The sequence below is a fragment of the Rhinatrema bivittatum genome, chromosome 2 (assembly GCF_901001135.1).
Source record: "Rhinatrema bivittatum chromosome 2, aRhiBiv1.1, whole genome shotgun sequence".
Lineage (NCBI taxonomy): Eukaryota > Metazoa > Chordata > Amphibia > Gymnophiona > Rhinatrematidae > Rhinatrema > Rhinatrema bivittatum.
Window position 1 is genome coordinate 458158626 of NC_042616.1, and position 13462 is coordinate 458172087.

The following is a 13462-nucleotide window of genomic DNA, read 5'->3' on the forward strand; positions in this document are numbered from 1 at the left end:
TACAATTGTTTAAAACAAACATAACAAACAATTATGATAAGCATAGTACTAAACAATAATAAATAAAACAGACAATAAACAGCAAAGCAAGGCAGTTCGCACATAAAACCAGGTTTTTGTACCAAGTACCACATGTATGATTATCTGCCTGATGGTGAGATGTTGTAAGTGGGCACCCGGTGCAAAGAGCTCCTGGCTCTCAGAGAACAAATCTGATCTGATCTCTGGAGTCCAGAGTCGCTGAGGCAGACAAAGAGGTAAATAGAGGAGACCTTCAGGGACTATATATATATATATATATATATATATATATATATATGCACCATCTATCTATATATATCCGGCTAGAATTTAGCTGGGTAAGCATTTTAAAAATACGGCTAAGCCATTTAGATGGATATCTTTCCTGTACCACATAATATTTAAAGATTTGTATTTTATTTGGTGACTTTTAAATAGCTATGTTGTAATCTGCAATGAACAGACTCTGATAAAATGGTGGACTATAAATATAAGTAAATAAAATGGTGAGATCATGGTCTGAATGAAAGACCATGGAAGGACCCTAATCTTATTATTTAAATGTTGTACTTGTTAAGTGACATAGGTGCATTTATTATAACAAGGTTTCAGTGGCAGAGAGTTTCTTTTCATTGCTATGTTTTCATTGAACCGTAGTGTAAGACTTTTAAGTCAATTCTTTATTGATATTGCCTTTGCATTGTCCTTTGGAAGAAAAAAATGGGTTGAAATGCATAGTGTTACACAGCAATATAAAATAGTTTTAACTTTCATGCCTAGAGAGTTAGTGACACAGCAAGTAAGCTAAAAGGACTGCAGTGGAAGTCATTTCCAGAGCTAACCAAGCTCTGAATAAAAGACTGGGTAAGGACCTTGATCTTATTATTTGCTTGAACAATGGGGTATCCTGGAGCTGCAGAGAAGCAAGCATGCTGCAAGACCAGCAGCTTCCATCCCCTTGCTGTTGTGGTTTCAAGCGCTGCAGGATGCAAGTCCACCTGGAGACAGTAGGCCTGCAGTTGCAAAGCTGGTGCACGTACACAAACGAAATTGAACTGTTATTCACCTACAGACCCAAGGAACCGAGCTCAGCAACATTATAGGCATACCTGGGAACTCTCCGGATTTGGCCTGGAGATTCCGGAATTCTAAAAGAATTGCCGGGTCTCCGGGCCAATACCGGAAATCTCCGGGTGCTGCAGCAAAACCAATCTGCTTGGACCCGGAAAGAAGAAAGGAACGTGATTGGTCTTGCACGGCTGAAAAAGGAGGAACTCAACAGTGATTTCTACCATCTCCGGACCTTTTTAACTCTTAACTTCGCTTCCTCGTGACACCACCTGCTCCTACACAGCCTGTTTCCTGTATCCAGCCACTTGCCCGCCCCATCCTGTTTGCCTTGGCCAATCGACATTGCGATTTCCTGCCCGTGCATCAAATGAGGAGTAAGAAACAGGCAGTGTCCACTTCCGCAGCACAGAAGGAGAAGGAAGAGGCTGCTGCTGCTCCAGGAGCCCAAGTTAGAGTCTGCTCTTGCTAGTGTGTTATGAAAGGGGGGGGAGAGAGAATGAATGAGCATGTCTGAGAGAGTGAGTGAGTAGGAAAAAGAGATCTGAGAGTGTATGTAGGTGAGTCTGAGAGAGCTGAGTGTGGAAGTGAGTGGGCATGTGTGTATGGAAGAGTGAGAGACGTGAGTGTGTGTGTGTGTGTTGGTGGGAGAATGGCAGAAGTAAAGGTGTAAATGGACATGTGAGAATGTGAGAGAATGAGCAGTGAAAGTAAGTGTGAACATGTAAGAGTGTTTATGAGAGCAAATTTGTGAGCATCCAGTCTCACTGTGCAGTTGCCCTCCCTGCTAATCCATGGCAATCTCAGGGTGACTGGAAGTCAAAAGTTCCCAGGTATGATTATAGGATTGCAAGTTTAAATAATCTAATTCTCGCAGAGTGTTCTATATTATATTTTGTGAAAACAGTTGTGTTCATTTTTTTTTTGCATACCATTTTTCTTAATTTTCCAGAACAGTTGTTAATTCATGCATATTCATACTAATGTGAAAGCTAATTTTTGCTTTTCTGATTGCTTCAGTAAAAACTCCTTAGTTGCAATTGCTTTGTTGTGTTGAATTGCTTATTGTTACCGAGTCCCTAATGAATGGATGCTCAGAAGTAGCAAGCATGCGGAAGATAGACTGGATTTCTCTTGTTCAAAAGTGCAGAAATTAGCAGCCAAATCCCATCCTGAAGAACCCTGGTAAAAATAAGGAAGCTGTGGTGTGATGTTCTGGTTTTCCATTCCTCCCTGTAACTGTCTCTTTCCACCTAGAGAGCCTCAGTTGAGAAGTGAGAGAGGGTTACACTGGCACAGAGGAAAAAAAGCCACAGCAGCAGCAGTTTAATGAGGGAGAGCTGGGAAGGAGGCACATTCTGTGGTCAGGGAGGCAGATGAGGACTAAGAACCAGGGAAGCCAGGGTTCAAATCTCACTTCTCCCACTGCTGCTTCTTGTGACCTTGGGCAAGTCACTTCATCAACTTATGCCTCCGGTACAAATATTTGTAGTGATTTTTCTTTTTACTGTACAAAGAAATTTTGAGAGGTAGTCCTTTTCTGCCGTCATTTCTCTGTTTCTATATAAATAGATAAACTGCCTACTGTAACTTGCCCTGAGCTTGGACTTGGAAAGCGAGTAATTAAACCTAAAATCCAAATATGAAAACAATAAAAGGGGACCCATCCAGGAAAGTTTGCCCAGGCTCCCTTCAGCGGCTGAAGCATCTCTGCCTGTGCCATGCTGTGCGACAGTAAATGGATGGGTGCACTGACAATGCATCACTTACCAGTGCTGTTGCGGGGGGAGACCCTGGTAATCAGGTCACTCATCTGGACTTGAACGCCACCCATGTGGCCATCGGTGATGAGGTCAGCAGGTCTATGGCTTGGCTGCTTCAGCACCTCAGTGAGGGTCCTGAAATATACCAGAAGGTCCATACAAGTCCATCAGGATCATAAGGCATCTGCCAGACTGTCAGTAAAGCAAAATGTTCATGAGTTGCTAACTCAAATTTGTGGGTAACATAACAGGTGCTAATGGAGGGTTTTTGGGAACTCCTCCCTTGGCATTGTCCAGGTATCTTATTTTTTGTAACCATGCTGAATAATTTTTTGATCACCCAGAATATTCCCTGGTGCTAGTTTCCATTCAACACAACCTGATTGTTTGGAGCTACATGCATCACAAGATGAGCATAGAGGAAGTAATAGCACCGCGAGGGCTGAAGAGCGTGGGGCCAGAACAAGAGGAGGAGCTGCAGAAAGGGCCCCAAATTATTCTGCTCCCAGGTCATATGCACGCAATGAGTCGCAAATGAAGGCCTGTCCTTCCTTCCGTCGCTGGTGGAATGAGGTCCACCGACGGCCACATGGGCCTCTCCCTGCTTCCTTCCAATGCCACCCCCTGGATGTGCCGCCCTGTGCAATTGCATGTGTGTGTATGTGAATGGGAGCCTGCCTGGGCTGGGGGTGTGTGTGTGTGTGTGTGTGTGAATGGGAGCCTGTCTGGTGACACCGAGCCTAAGCACAGGGGTGAATGGAGGCTCTTTAAAGTATATTTACTTGAGAAAGGCAAAATAATAGTGATGAAGAGGGTATTCTCCACTTTTTTGGCATGCAGCGTTTATCGTACTGCCATCCTCTAGCATGAGAAGAGAAACCCAGGAACTAAGAGCATTCCCAATTGTTTCAGGGATTTTGTCATGTTTACTCCAATTTCCAGGGTCATAACCAAGAAACGCCTCAAACGAGAGGCGTTCAGGATTGTGACTGCTGCTTGGAAATAAAGGTCAATAATAAAATAAAGTATATAAAATGATCTCTTTTTATTGGACTATCAGTATATTTCTTGACTATCTTTCAGCAGCTAATTCTCCCTTCATCAGGTCAAAAAAAAAAAGAGCAAGTTAGAACAAAAGAAGATGCTGTAGCAGGAGATTATATGAACCTGTCTGATATTCCCAATTCATACTGACTCTTATTTCTTTTTGCCAGACAAGCAGAAGTATGTGTCTTTAGGCATTTTTCGCTTAATTTCTGATTCTGTACTTGTTTACAGGAAGGTCACTGTCTTATTCTGTTTGCATAATTACATTTAGAGTTTTTGGGGGGGTTTGACCCAGCAGTCTGCTCTTGCTCCTTTGTATGTACAGCTCAGTCAGAGCCAAGGCTGGGATCCCGACACCATGCCTGTTCATTTGCAAATGCCTGGGAATTTTTCCCTCGTCTTATCTCCCTCCTACTTCCCTGAGCCCAGTCATTGGAGCAGTATTCCTCGGCTGGGAGACATGCACCAGAGCTTTTTCCAAAACGCTACAATCACAGGTCCCAAATCCAGCCTCAGATCCTCTGCTCCAACCAGGGAGCAGAAGATCTGAGTCCCGAGAGGTCCTCCATATGGAAGTGCCACTGGTCCAGTGCAATGTAGCTTGTTTCAAAGGGACAGCTTTCGCCCTTCTACTTCTACTCACTTCAGATGTGCTTTGGCTGAAGCTTGCAGAGTAACAGTAGAATAGGTTGAGGTGCTTCTTACAGTCAGGCCGATACAGTATGCCCTTGGACGCGTGTTTTCCCTTACCCCTTATTCAGTAAGGGGAGGAAAACGCGCGTCCAACCCGCGGCACCTAATAGCGCCCTCAACATGCAAATGCATGTTGATGGCCCTATTAGGTATGCACGTGGGATACAGTAAGTAAAATGTCCTGCCGCAGCTTCCAGAGCTTGCCTCGGTGGTACGGTGCTAGCAGCAAATCAGTTTCACTGATGAGCACTGGCATGGCGAGGCGCACAAACGGACTTACTGGAGCAGAAGAATGTGAGACAGAGAGGAGAAATCTAGAATTGCATGACACAGCTTTAAAAAAAACAAAACAAAAACGCGTTTTATGGGTGCCACAGCCGTGTGGTTCCAGACTGTGCGTTACAGGAGCTCCAGGTGTGTGTGTGGGTCTGTCGGTAGCAGAGGGAATCAGAAGCTTTAGGGATGTGAGGGTGTTACAGTTATTCCCGGTGTGTGAGCTGCTCCCGGGCCTGTGAGCGTGTGGGGGCAGGAGGTGCACAGGAGCAGGAGCTTCCACCTCGTTGTCACATGGCGGAGGGGCAGCGGTCAGTCTTCAGCGGCCCAGCCTTCACTCCCGACACGTGCTTTTGGATTGCGTGACTGCGCCGCTAGTTCCTGTGCCATCAGGATCACAAACAGACGGGCCGATACAGTAAAGTCTGCAGGAGAGCGGGCGAATGCCCGCTCTCCCGGCGCGCGCACCGGCCACTCGCCGGTGCACGCGATTCAGTATTTAAATTAGGTCCGGCGGTAGATCCGGGTAAAAGGAGGCGCTAGGGACACTAGCGTGTCCCTAGCGTCTCCTTTTTGACAGGAACGGCGGCTGTCAGCGGGTTTGTCAGCAGACGCTCAATTTTTCCGGCGTCGGTTCTCGAGCCTGCTGACAGCCACGGCGTCGGAAACCGGACGCCGGCAAAATTGAGCGTCCGGTTTTCGGCCCGACAGCCATGGCCGAATTCAAATATTTTTTTTTACTTTTTTTACTCTTCGGGACCTCCAACTTAATATCGCTATGATATTAAGTCGGAGGCTGCACAGAAAAGCAGTTTTTACTGCTTTTCTGTGCACTTTCCCAGTGCCGGAAGAAATTAGCGCCGACCTTTGGGTCGGCGCTAATTTCTGAAAGTAAAATGTGCAGCTTGGCTGCACATTTTACTTTCTGTATCCCGCGCGCATACCTAATAGGGCCATCAACATGCATTTGCATATTGAGGGCGCTATTAGGTGCCGCGGGTTGGACGCGCGTTTTCCGCCCCTTACAGAATAAGGGGTAAGGGAAAACGCGCATCCAATAGCAGGCTAACAGTGCACTCCGTCAGAGTGCACTGTACTGTATCGGCCTGAGACAAAGCAAAACCATAAGCAGGGTGTTTTTTGTTTTTTTTTTAATCATATAATGCGCTAAAAATGGGGAGAGAGATGGAGACGGAAGGAGCAGAACAAAGTCACAGAGAAGACAGGAAAGAAAAAGGCAAGAGGCATACGTTGGGAAAAGGAGAGAAAAGAGAGTTAAGGAAAGTGTTATATTGTCACCTGGAGTGAGTGAGAAGAGACAGAAGGTATAAATAACACAGCTTTATTTAGGAGCTAAGGCTGACAAGGGCTGCTGCTGGTACAGAGACCGGAAAGCTTGGTGTGGGTGAGCGCTATGAGAAGATTTTGTTACAATTACTGCCACGACTCCTTAATGAGAGTCACTGGGAATAAGTCGTTAGATTTATTAGAACCTCTTTTCCCTCTCACTATATTATTCATTATTTGTTGTTTAAATCTGACCATTTTGACACAAATATAGAAGAAAGCAATTACAGTTGTAATGCCAGTCCAGTGTCTGTGAAGAATTAATTGGTTCTCTTTGGATACAATAAATTGCATCCAATGTATCACTCAGGGTGTCAGCTAGTGAAGGAGTTCTGGTACATGGTTCCTGGCCCAGGAATAACCACTGTAATGTATGTTTGGTGGAAGGGGGAGGAATAATTGACATGAAGGCTCAGTGTGCCAGGATCCCAGCCCTGGTTCCCATTGACCTGGAAATCCAAAGGAGCAGGAGGGTCCAAAAAAAACAAAAACCTTCTCATAGTTTTTCCAAAACTATTCTTTGGGGGTGAATTCTGGGACCTTTGAGAGTTCTGTTTCCCCCACACTGATTTTAAGAACCTTCCTTCCCCCGGTCTGAATCTAGAAGCTTACCTTGTATGTGAAAGACACATAGAACACAACTGGTAAGACCCAATGCAACAAAATGTATGATTCAAGGGCAGAGTGCGAGCTATGAGTTGAGGACAGTTACTTCTTGACCTTTTGGCTAAGATTGAAAAGGTGTATAATATGAGGAGTTAAATGGACTGCATCATGATTGTACCGGGGAGATAAAAATCTTACAACCCTGACCAAAATAGGAAGATGAAACCTTCTGTAAAAAAATAAATAAATAAACCCCAAGGGAAAATTACACTTTTGTTGCTTCCGTGGACCCTTGGGCTGAGGCAGGATTGGCGCAACCTGCAGGGAGGAGCCCTGCAGGTTCCCACCGTCAGCAGGTGGACCCAGGCAAAGCAGAGACCTAGTGGGACCTTCGCCCATACCAGCCCTCGTTCTCATCGGGTTGAGCCTTTGGGTGCCAGAGCTGGCAGGTCATAGGTGGGGTCTCTACTGATGGCAGAAGTTGTGGTCCTTGGATAGCTTGGGTCAAGACGGGCAGAGGTCAGATGAATCCAAGGGCCGGGCAATGGTCAGAGGCAGGCAACAATTGGGCATATCCAAGATCAGGCAATGGTCAGAGGCAGGCAGCAGTTACTTGTATCCGAGGTCAGGCTGACGTCAAACTAGGTATCCGTCTGAGAAGAGAGAAGGGGCAGATAGGCAGGGCAGGCAGGTGAGGAGAAGAACAGGTGAGCAATGTGGAAGGAGATGAAGTCAGAAGACAGGACTGGTACTGAAAGCAAGGATGGAACTAAAGATGACGCTGGAAGCAACATGCTCTACTTCTGGAGTAGGTGAACCTGTTGCTGAGGCGATGAGGGCAGGAACGAGTGAGCCTTTTATAGGGCTTTAGTAGTGATGTCACTGGGCTTTTCCCACCACTGCTGGGCTTTTCCCACCACTGTCCCTTTAAATTAGTAGAGGTCTGGTGCGCACACGCCTAAGGAGAGGTGAGTCAGCTGGGGCCAGCAGCATTTGGTGGATTGAAGAGTTGGCAGTGCCTTGCTGCAGTGAACCGCCGTGTGGAGCATGAGCATTGCATCGGGAGCAGACAGGAAGGGCCTGACCAAGGAGGTGAGTGTGGCGGTCCACAGAAGCAGCCCATGGCCTACCAATTGTAACAACTTTCAAGCAATAATTTGTCAAGCAATTTTATTTACTGAGCTGTAAGCCAAAGCATAGTATCAGGATCTCCAGCAGGGCTCTTTATACCAACCTGATGCTGGAGCTGCCCACGGGATGACCTCTGCTCCCTCACATCACACACAGCATGGTAACAATTTTTTACATCAGGCAACATCATGTGTGTGTTAGGACTGCCGGCCTCGGCCAGCTGCCGGGTGTCATGGCCGCCGGCTGCGGTGGGCTGCAACCAGGGTTGGGCCGGTGGCCATGGCGTCAATAAACTCACCCAAAGTATCGGGAATGTCTGAGGCTCCTGCTGTGGCAGGCAGCCTTCTTCTTTACTTTCTTTGCTGCTGCTGCCAAGCCCGGCCGCATGGTTTCTCGGCCAGGCCGGCTCCTCCCCCTCAGCCTACTAGGAGCCGTGCGCGCAGCTGAAGAGAGAATTTAAAGGAGCCATGACAGGAAATTGTCATGGCTCCTCCTGGGACTCCTCCCTCCACTTCCTGTATTTAAGGCAAGGTCTGATTCTCGGACCTTGCTTGGTATTGAGGCTCTGTGCTTGGTTCCTGTGTTCCGTGTTCTTCGATCTGCTCTGCGTCCCGCTTCTGCTTCTCCTCGTTGGATTGACTCTTTGGCTCCTGACCTTCAGACCGGTGGTAGTGATCTTCTGGTATCGACCTGGATTAGCTTCGGACCCTTCTCCCGTCTGCCCCTGGACCGGCTCTCAACCTCTCTCTGGACTTCGACCTTCGGACTGGCTTTGGACTATCCTATGACGTATGCTCCCGGACTGATCACGACCTGCTGGAGACGCCAGCCATCTGGAAACCACGACCTGCAGGAGGTGCCTGCAACCAGTCTATCTTCACTCTTCAGGGAGTCTCCTAATTCCCAGCGGCCGTGTCCCTACGGGCCCCTCCTAGGGGGATCACGAACTTCCAGGGCGAAGCCTTCATCCAAACATCTTCATCAGCAGCCTTTCCATCCGACGGTAGAGACCGAAGAGGGTTGACCTACCTTTTGGCAGCGCTGACTATCTCGGAACAGGGGTCCACTTTCTATTTCATAACAGTGTGATGACATTTTATATGAAATGTCATTGTAATGCATCCAAGTGCATAAATGCTTTATGTTTGGAAAACAGAAGAAAGCAACCAAATACCTCAGGTGAATATTGAACAAGAGGCAAGTATTTCTCATTGAAAAGAAAGTTCTAGAACAAAGAATTCTTATAAGAGGTTGGAGGAGAGGAAGGCAGGGGGTCATACTCAGGTATGACAGTAATATTTCTTTAGAGAAATGGTAGTGGCTACATGGGACAGTCCTCCCATGCAGGTGATGTGCCTGCTCCCTGAGCAAAAGCTGGGCGACCCAAGGGGAGACTTGCACTTCACCCAAAAAAAACAAAACAGGACTACATTCAATAGTTGTTCCAAAGAAAAGGAAAACAAAACAGCAAAAACTCAGTATACAGTCCAAGCAGAAAAAAGAAAAACAGAAAGCAAACTTACAGTCCCTACACCACTTCAGCAATTTAGAAGTCTTACTCCAATCAGTTCTCTCCCTTTCCCTTCTGTTAACCTAAGGGCTCGGGCTAAAACTCACTGATCCTCATATCTTCAACATTTCTCTCAGCTTTTCAACTCTCAGCTCTCCAATCTCTGGAATCCCTAGCCAGGAATCACTGAAAAAAATGCACCTTTCCTCTTTCTCTTGCTTCTCCTCTGCCACTTTCTGGTGGCTTGTTGAAGCACTAAATCATATCCCAAAATCCCATTCCCTAAGGGGGAAACACTTCTCATCATGGCAGGAAGTTTACCTTCGCTTCATTGAATCTCTCATGATCTTCCTCTGTTGGAAGATACTACACCTTGACAAAATTCCTTTTTAGTGAACCCAGGGCAGGTTCACGGTATAAAACCCTGTCTTGGAATTCTTGAAAGCATGGAACAAGCACTAGTAGTGAAAAGAATGAGGAGAAAACCAGACTAAACAGAATCTTGTGGTATTGACTTAGGTAGGATAAATGAGCAGATTAGCTAGGCCTGGAGTCCTTGATCTGACATCATAGTCTCTGTTTTGCCCATTAGCCCTACCCAACACCTACCTGACCTTTTTAATGTATTTATTTGAATTTGTAGGCTGAGAAAGTCAGATTACTACAAAAGTCTTGTTTTCAGCTAGGTCCCAGAAGAAGACAGGCTAGGTGACACTGCTGGCTGGCTCCTCTTGCAATCACGTCATTAACATGGCAAATGTGTGATCACATGGCCAGACTGTGTGAATTGTCATCACTGCATAATTCACACAGCGCGGTGTGTTGTTATACCCCTCTGGATGCCTTAGAAATAAAAAGCTCTTCTCATAGTAAAATAGCTACAGTATCCAGGAATAAAGATTCCCATCTCCAGGAGTAGAATATTCATCTACTGGACCACCCCTTCATCCGGACTATGAATTATCCCTGTGTTTGGGGTAGGGAGTACCACAAGAGAAATTATATTTACTAATATGGTTTGTCTTTGGGTTAGTAGCCTGAGTGGGGGATGAAACAGGCCCCTGGTCATTCCGAACCACAATTACGTGTCCTTCCCAAACAACCTCTCACTTGTGGTACGACACGACCAGATAAAATCATCACAACAGAATAAAACAGTAATTAACCTTTTTATTAATATTATGTAAGTAGACAGTAAATCCAACCAGAACATTAAATAGGAAAAGTACAGTAGTGAAGTATAAAATAAATTTGCAGTTTTAAATCAAGAAATGCAAAAATAACAGGGTATGGCCTATTAGCCAGGGCAACCAACATACTGATATGGTTAAAAAAAAAAAAAGGAATGCTAATAGAAAGAGGTTGGGGGGAAAAGCAGTGAAGTACACAGCTTTCAAAAATTGTCTTTAACCCTGAGGACTCAAAAAGAAGGGGGAAGGGAACAGATTCATCCCAATGTCACCAGTTTGTAAAGGGTACATCCTGTCCCAAATACAAAATTGTGTGGAAAAAAAAGCAAACAAGAAAATGAAGAAATTCCTCTTGAATGGTAGAGCTGGCTAGATGGCAAAATAGATGAGCACTGCAGTGTGTAGAAGGTCTCTCTCTCCTGGGAAACTTCCCAAATGGTTGACTTGGTACTAAACAGAAAGCAGGCCTGGTTTCAGTCTGTTACAGAAAAACCACAGATCATCAGCTTCTCTTTCCCTGCCCATCTTGTGTGGCTGTGGCAAGGGTTTATGCTTGACTTCAGCTGAAAGGCTGAAACAGTTAAGGTGTGATCCTGAATTTGGGACAAAAGGCAAGGAAATAAACCTTCTCCCTCCTCTGCTAAGATACTCTGTGCAAAGTTTAGATTACTTAAGATAGTATTTTAGGAGGGTGATCCAGCCATGTGCTCCTGGGCCTGGATATCTCTGGAAAGGAAGACTCTCAATCTCTCAGCTCCTGGCTCCTCTGTCCCTTCTTAGGATTTTACATGTAGCTTGGCTATGAAGCAAAAATAGCTGTCTGTCTCTCTATTTCCTTAGAGCGTAGACTTCTGTTTCGCTCTCTTGATAATTAGTTTGTCAGGAGAGGAACTGATTGCAGAGCTGCCAGATACACTCCTCTCTTCCTGGCTCCAATTCCTGGTCATCCCCACCCCTCACATAAAGACAGAGCCAGTCCATTTGTGCCTTTTTGTACTTTAAATGGTCTCCCAGCATTCCTTTGGTTTCCTCCTCTGCTGGCTATGTAGTTTTGTTCTCGGGGCAGGCTAAACAGTACAGTCCTTTTCCCAACTTGTTAACACTGCAAGTTCTGAATGCTGGTTCATGCAGAACATTTGTCATTCACAGGAGAGCACACAGGGGTTTTGATGTATTTTTAAATTCCTTCACCTTGGCTGTGGTGGCTTGCAGTCTCTGCAGGGTTGAGAAACCCTTTTTGGCAGATCCAAAACACATCACTCAGATCCAGATGCAGCTTGGTCCATATTGTAAGGCTCCAACACATGATAAGCTCACGGTGGAAGGAACCTTGTTTATAGCAGCTTGCTACATAAGTGTCTAGGAAGAAAGTTCCTGTAAGGAACGAAAACTCTAGTGTGCTTGGGTCTTTACCCTAGATATGTATTTCTACTGCTGGGGTTGCTCAGGAGCTTCTAGAACCTTTAATGTTTATTTCATGACTGTGCAGTTGTGCCATTCATTTACTATGACTCAGAACATAGACCATACAGCCCAGCTAGTCTGCTCATCCACATCTCCTGCACAGCTTTAGAGTCCTTCCTCTTCCTCAAGGATCTTCGTGATTATCCCATGTTTTCCTGAATTCTGATACTGTCCTCAATTCCATTTACCAGTGCTCTTTGTTGCCTCCCACTCAACCAGTTTCTAACCCAGTGAGTCATTTTAAGGCTCATACCAAGGGAACTCAGTTTATTTATAAGTTGCTGTTGCAGAATCGTGTCAAAGGCCTTACTGAAATCCAAGCACACTACATCTAGCGATCTCCCCCAATCCAACTTTTGCCTCATATATTTGTGAATAGTGAAAGAATGTGATGCCATTATCAGCCATGTGCCCTTGTTCCCTTGTGGCAGTGTAACAGCTCAGATTGAAGCAGTTACCAAGGATAGAAGACTGATGTCTCAATCAAGTGTAGAGTATAGAATGATTGCTGATTAAACAAAGGTTTCATTCTCAGTGCTAATGAGGAAAGGAAGGGTTTTCTATAACTCAGCTATGGTGAAGCCTTGAAGCTCGGTCCCCTCACAATAGGCCTTGGTTCCAGAATTTTATTTTCAGGCAAGGGAGCTCAGAGAATGCAAGATTGGAGGATATGGGGGAAGACTGTAAATCCTTGCTAGCTCCCAGAAGCTCCAAGATGCAATGAGCAAATTTCTGATAAGCTCTATGAATAAATCCAGGATTTTGCAACATACTACATAATGATCTTATTTATAGATCACCTTTCTCAAAAAATGATCCAAAGTGACATGAGCAGGAAATAAGTTTAGTGGGAGTCAAACCCCTTTGAAGAACAATTCTTCACGTGCACATGCAACTATTAACACTTAAGCACCAAACTTTTATCGCTGCAGCCTGCAGATGAAAGCAGAACTGTCAAAAAAGAAAGCATAGGATACATAGATCAGTAACAGGCCAATTCAGTAAAATCCGCGGGACAGCGGACGAACACCCGCTCTCCCGGCACGCGCGATTCAGTATTCAAATTAGGTGGTGAGGTAGAAACGGGCAAAAGGAGGCGCTAGGGACACTAGCGCATTCATAGCGCCTCCTTTTAGCCCGGAGCGGCGGCTGTTAGCGGGTTTGACAGCCGACGCTCAATTTTGCTGGCGTCGGTTCTCGAGCCCGCTGACAGCCACGGGCTCGGAAACCGGACGCTGGCAAAATTGAGCGTCCGGTTTTCGGCCCGACAGCCGCCGGCCCATTTTACATTTTTTTTTCTTTTTTTTAAACTTTTTTTACTCTTCGGGACCTCCGACTTAATATCATCA

General features: G+C 45.7%; 1 protein-coding gene across 1 annotated transcript in view; it reads right to left on the reverse strand.

The window, feature by feature from the left end:
* SHISA8 (shisa family member 8) overlaps nucleotides 1-13462 on the reverse strand; it is a 32445-nt gene that overhangs the window by 6981 nt on the left and 12002 nt on the right. Inside the window, exon 2 of the mRNA XM_029587131.1 lies at nucleotides 2860-2987. Coding sequence (XP_029442991.1) covers nucleotides 2860-2987 — 128 coding nt within the window. The remainder of the gene's footprint in view (nucleotides 1-2859; nucleotides 2988-13462) is intronic.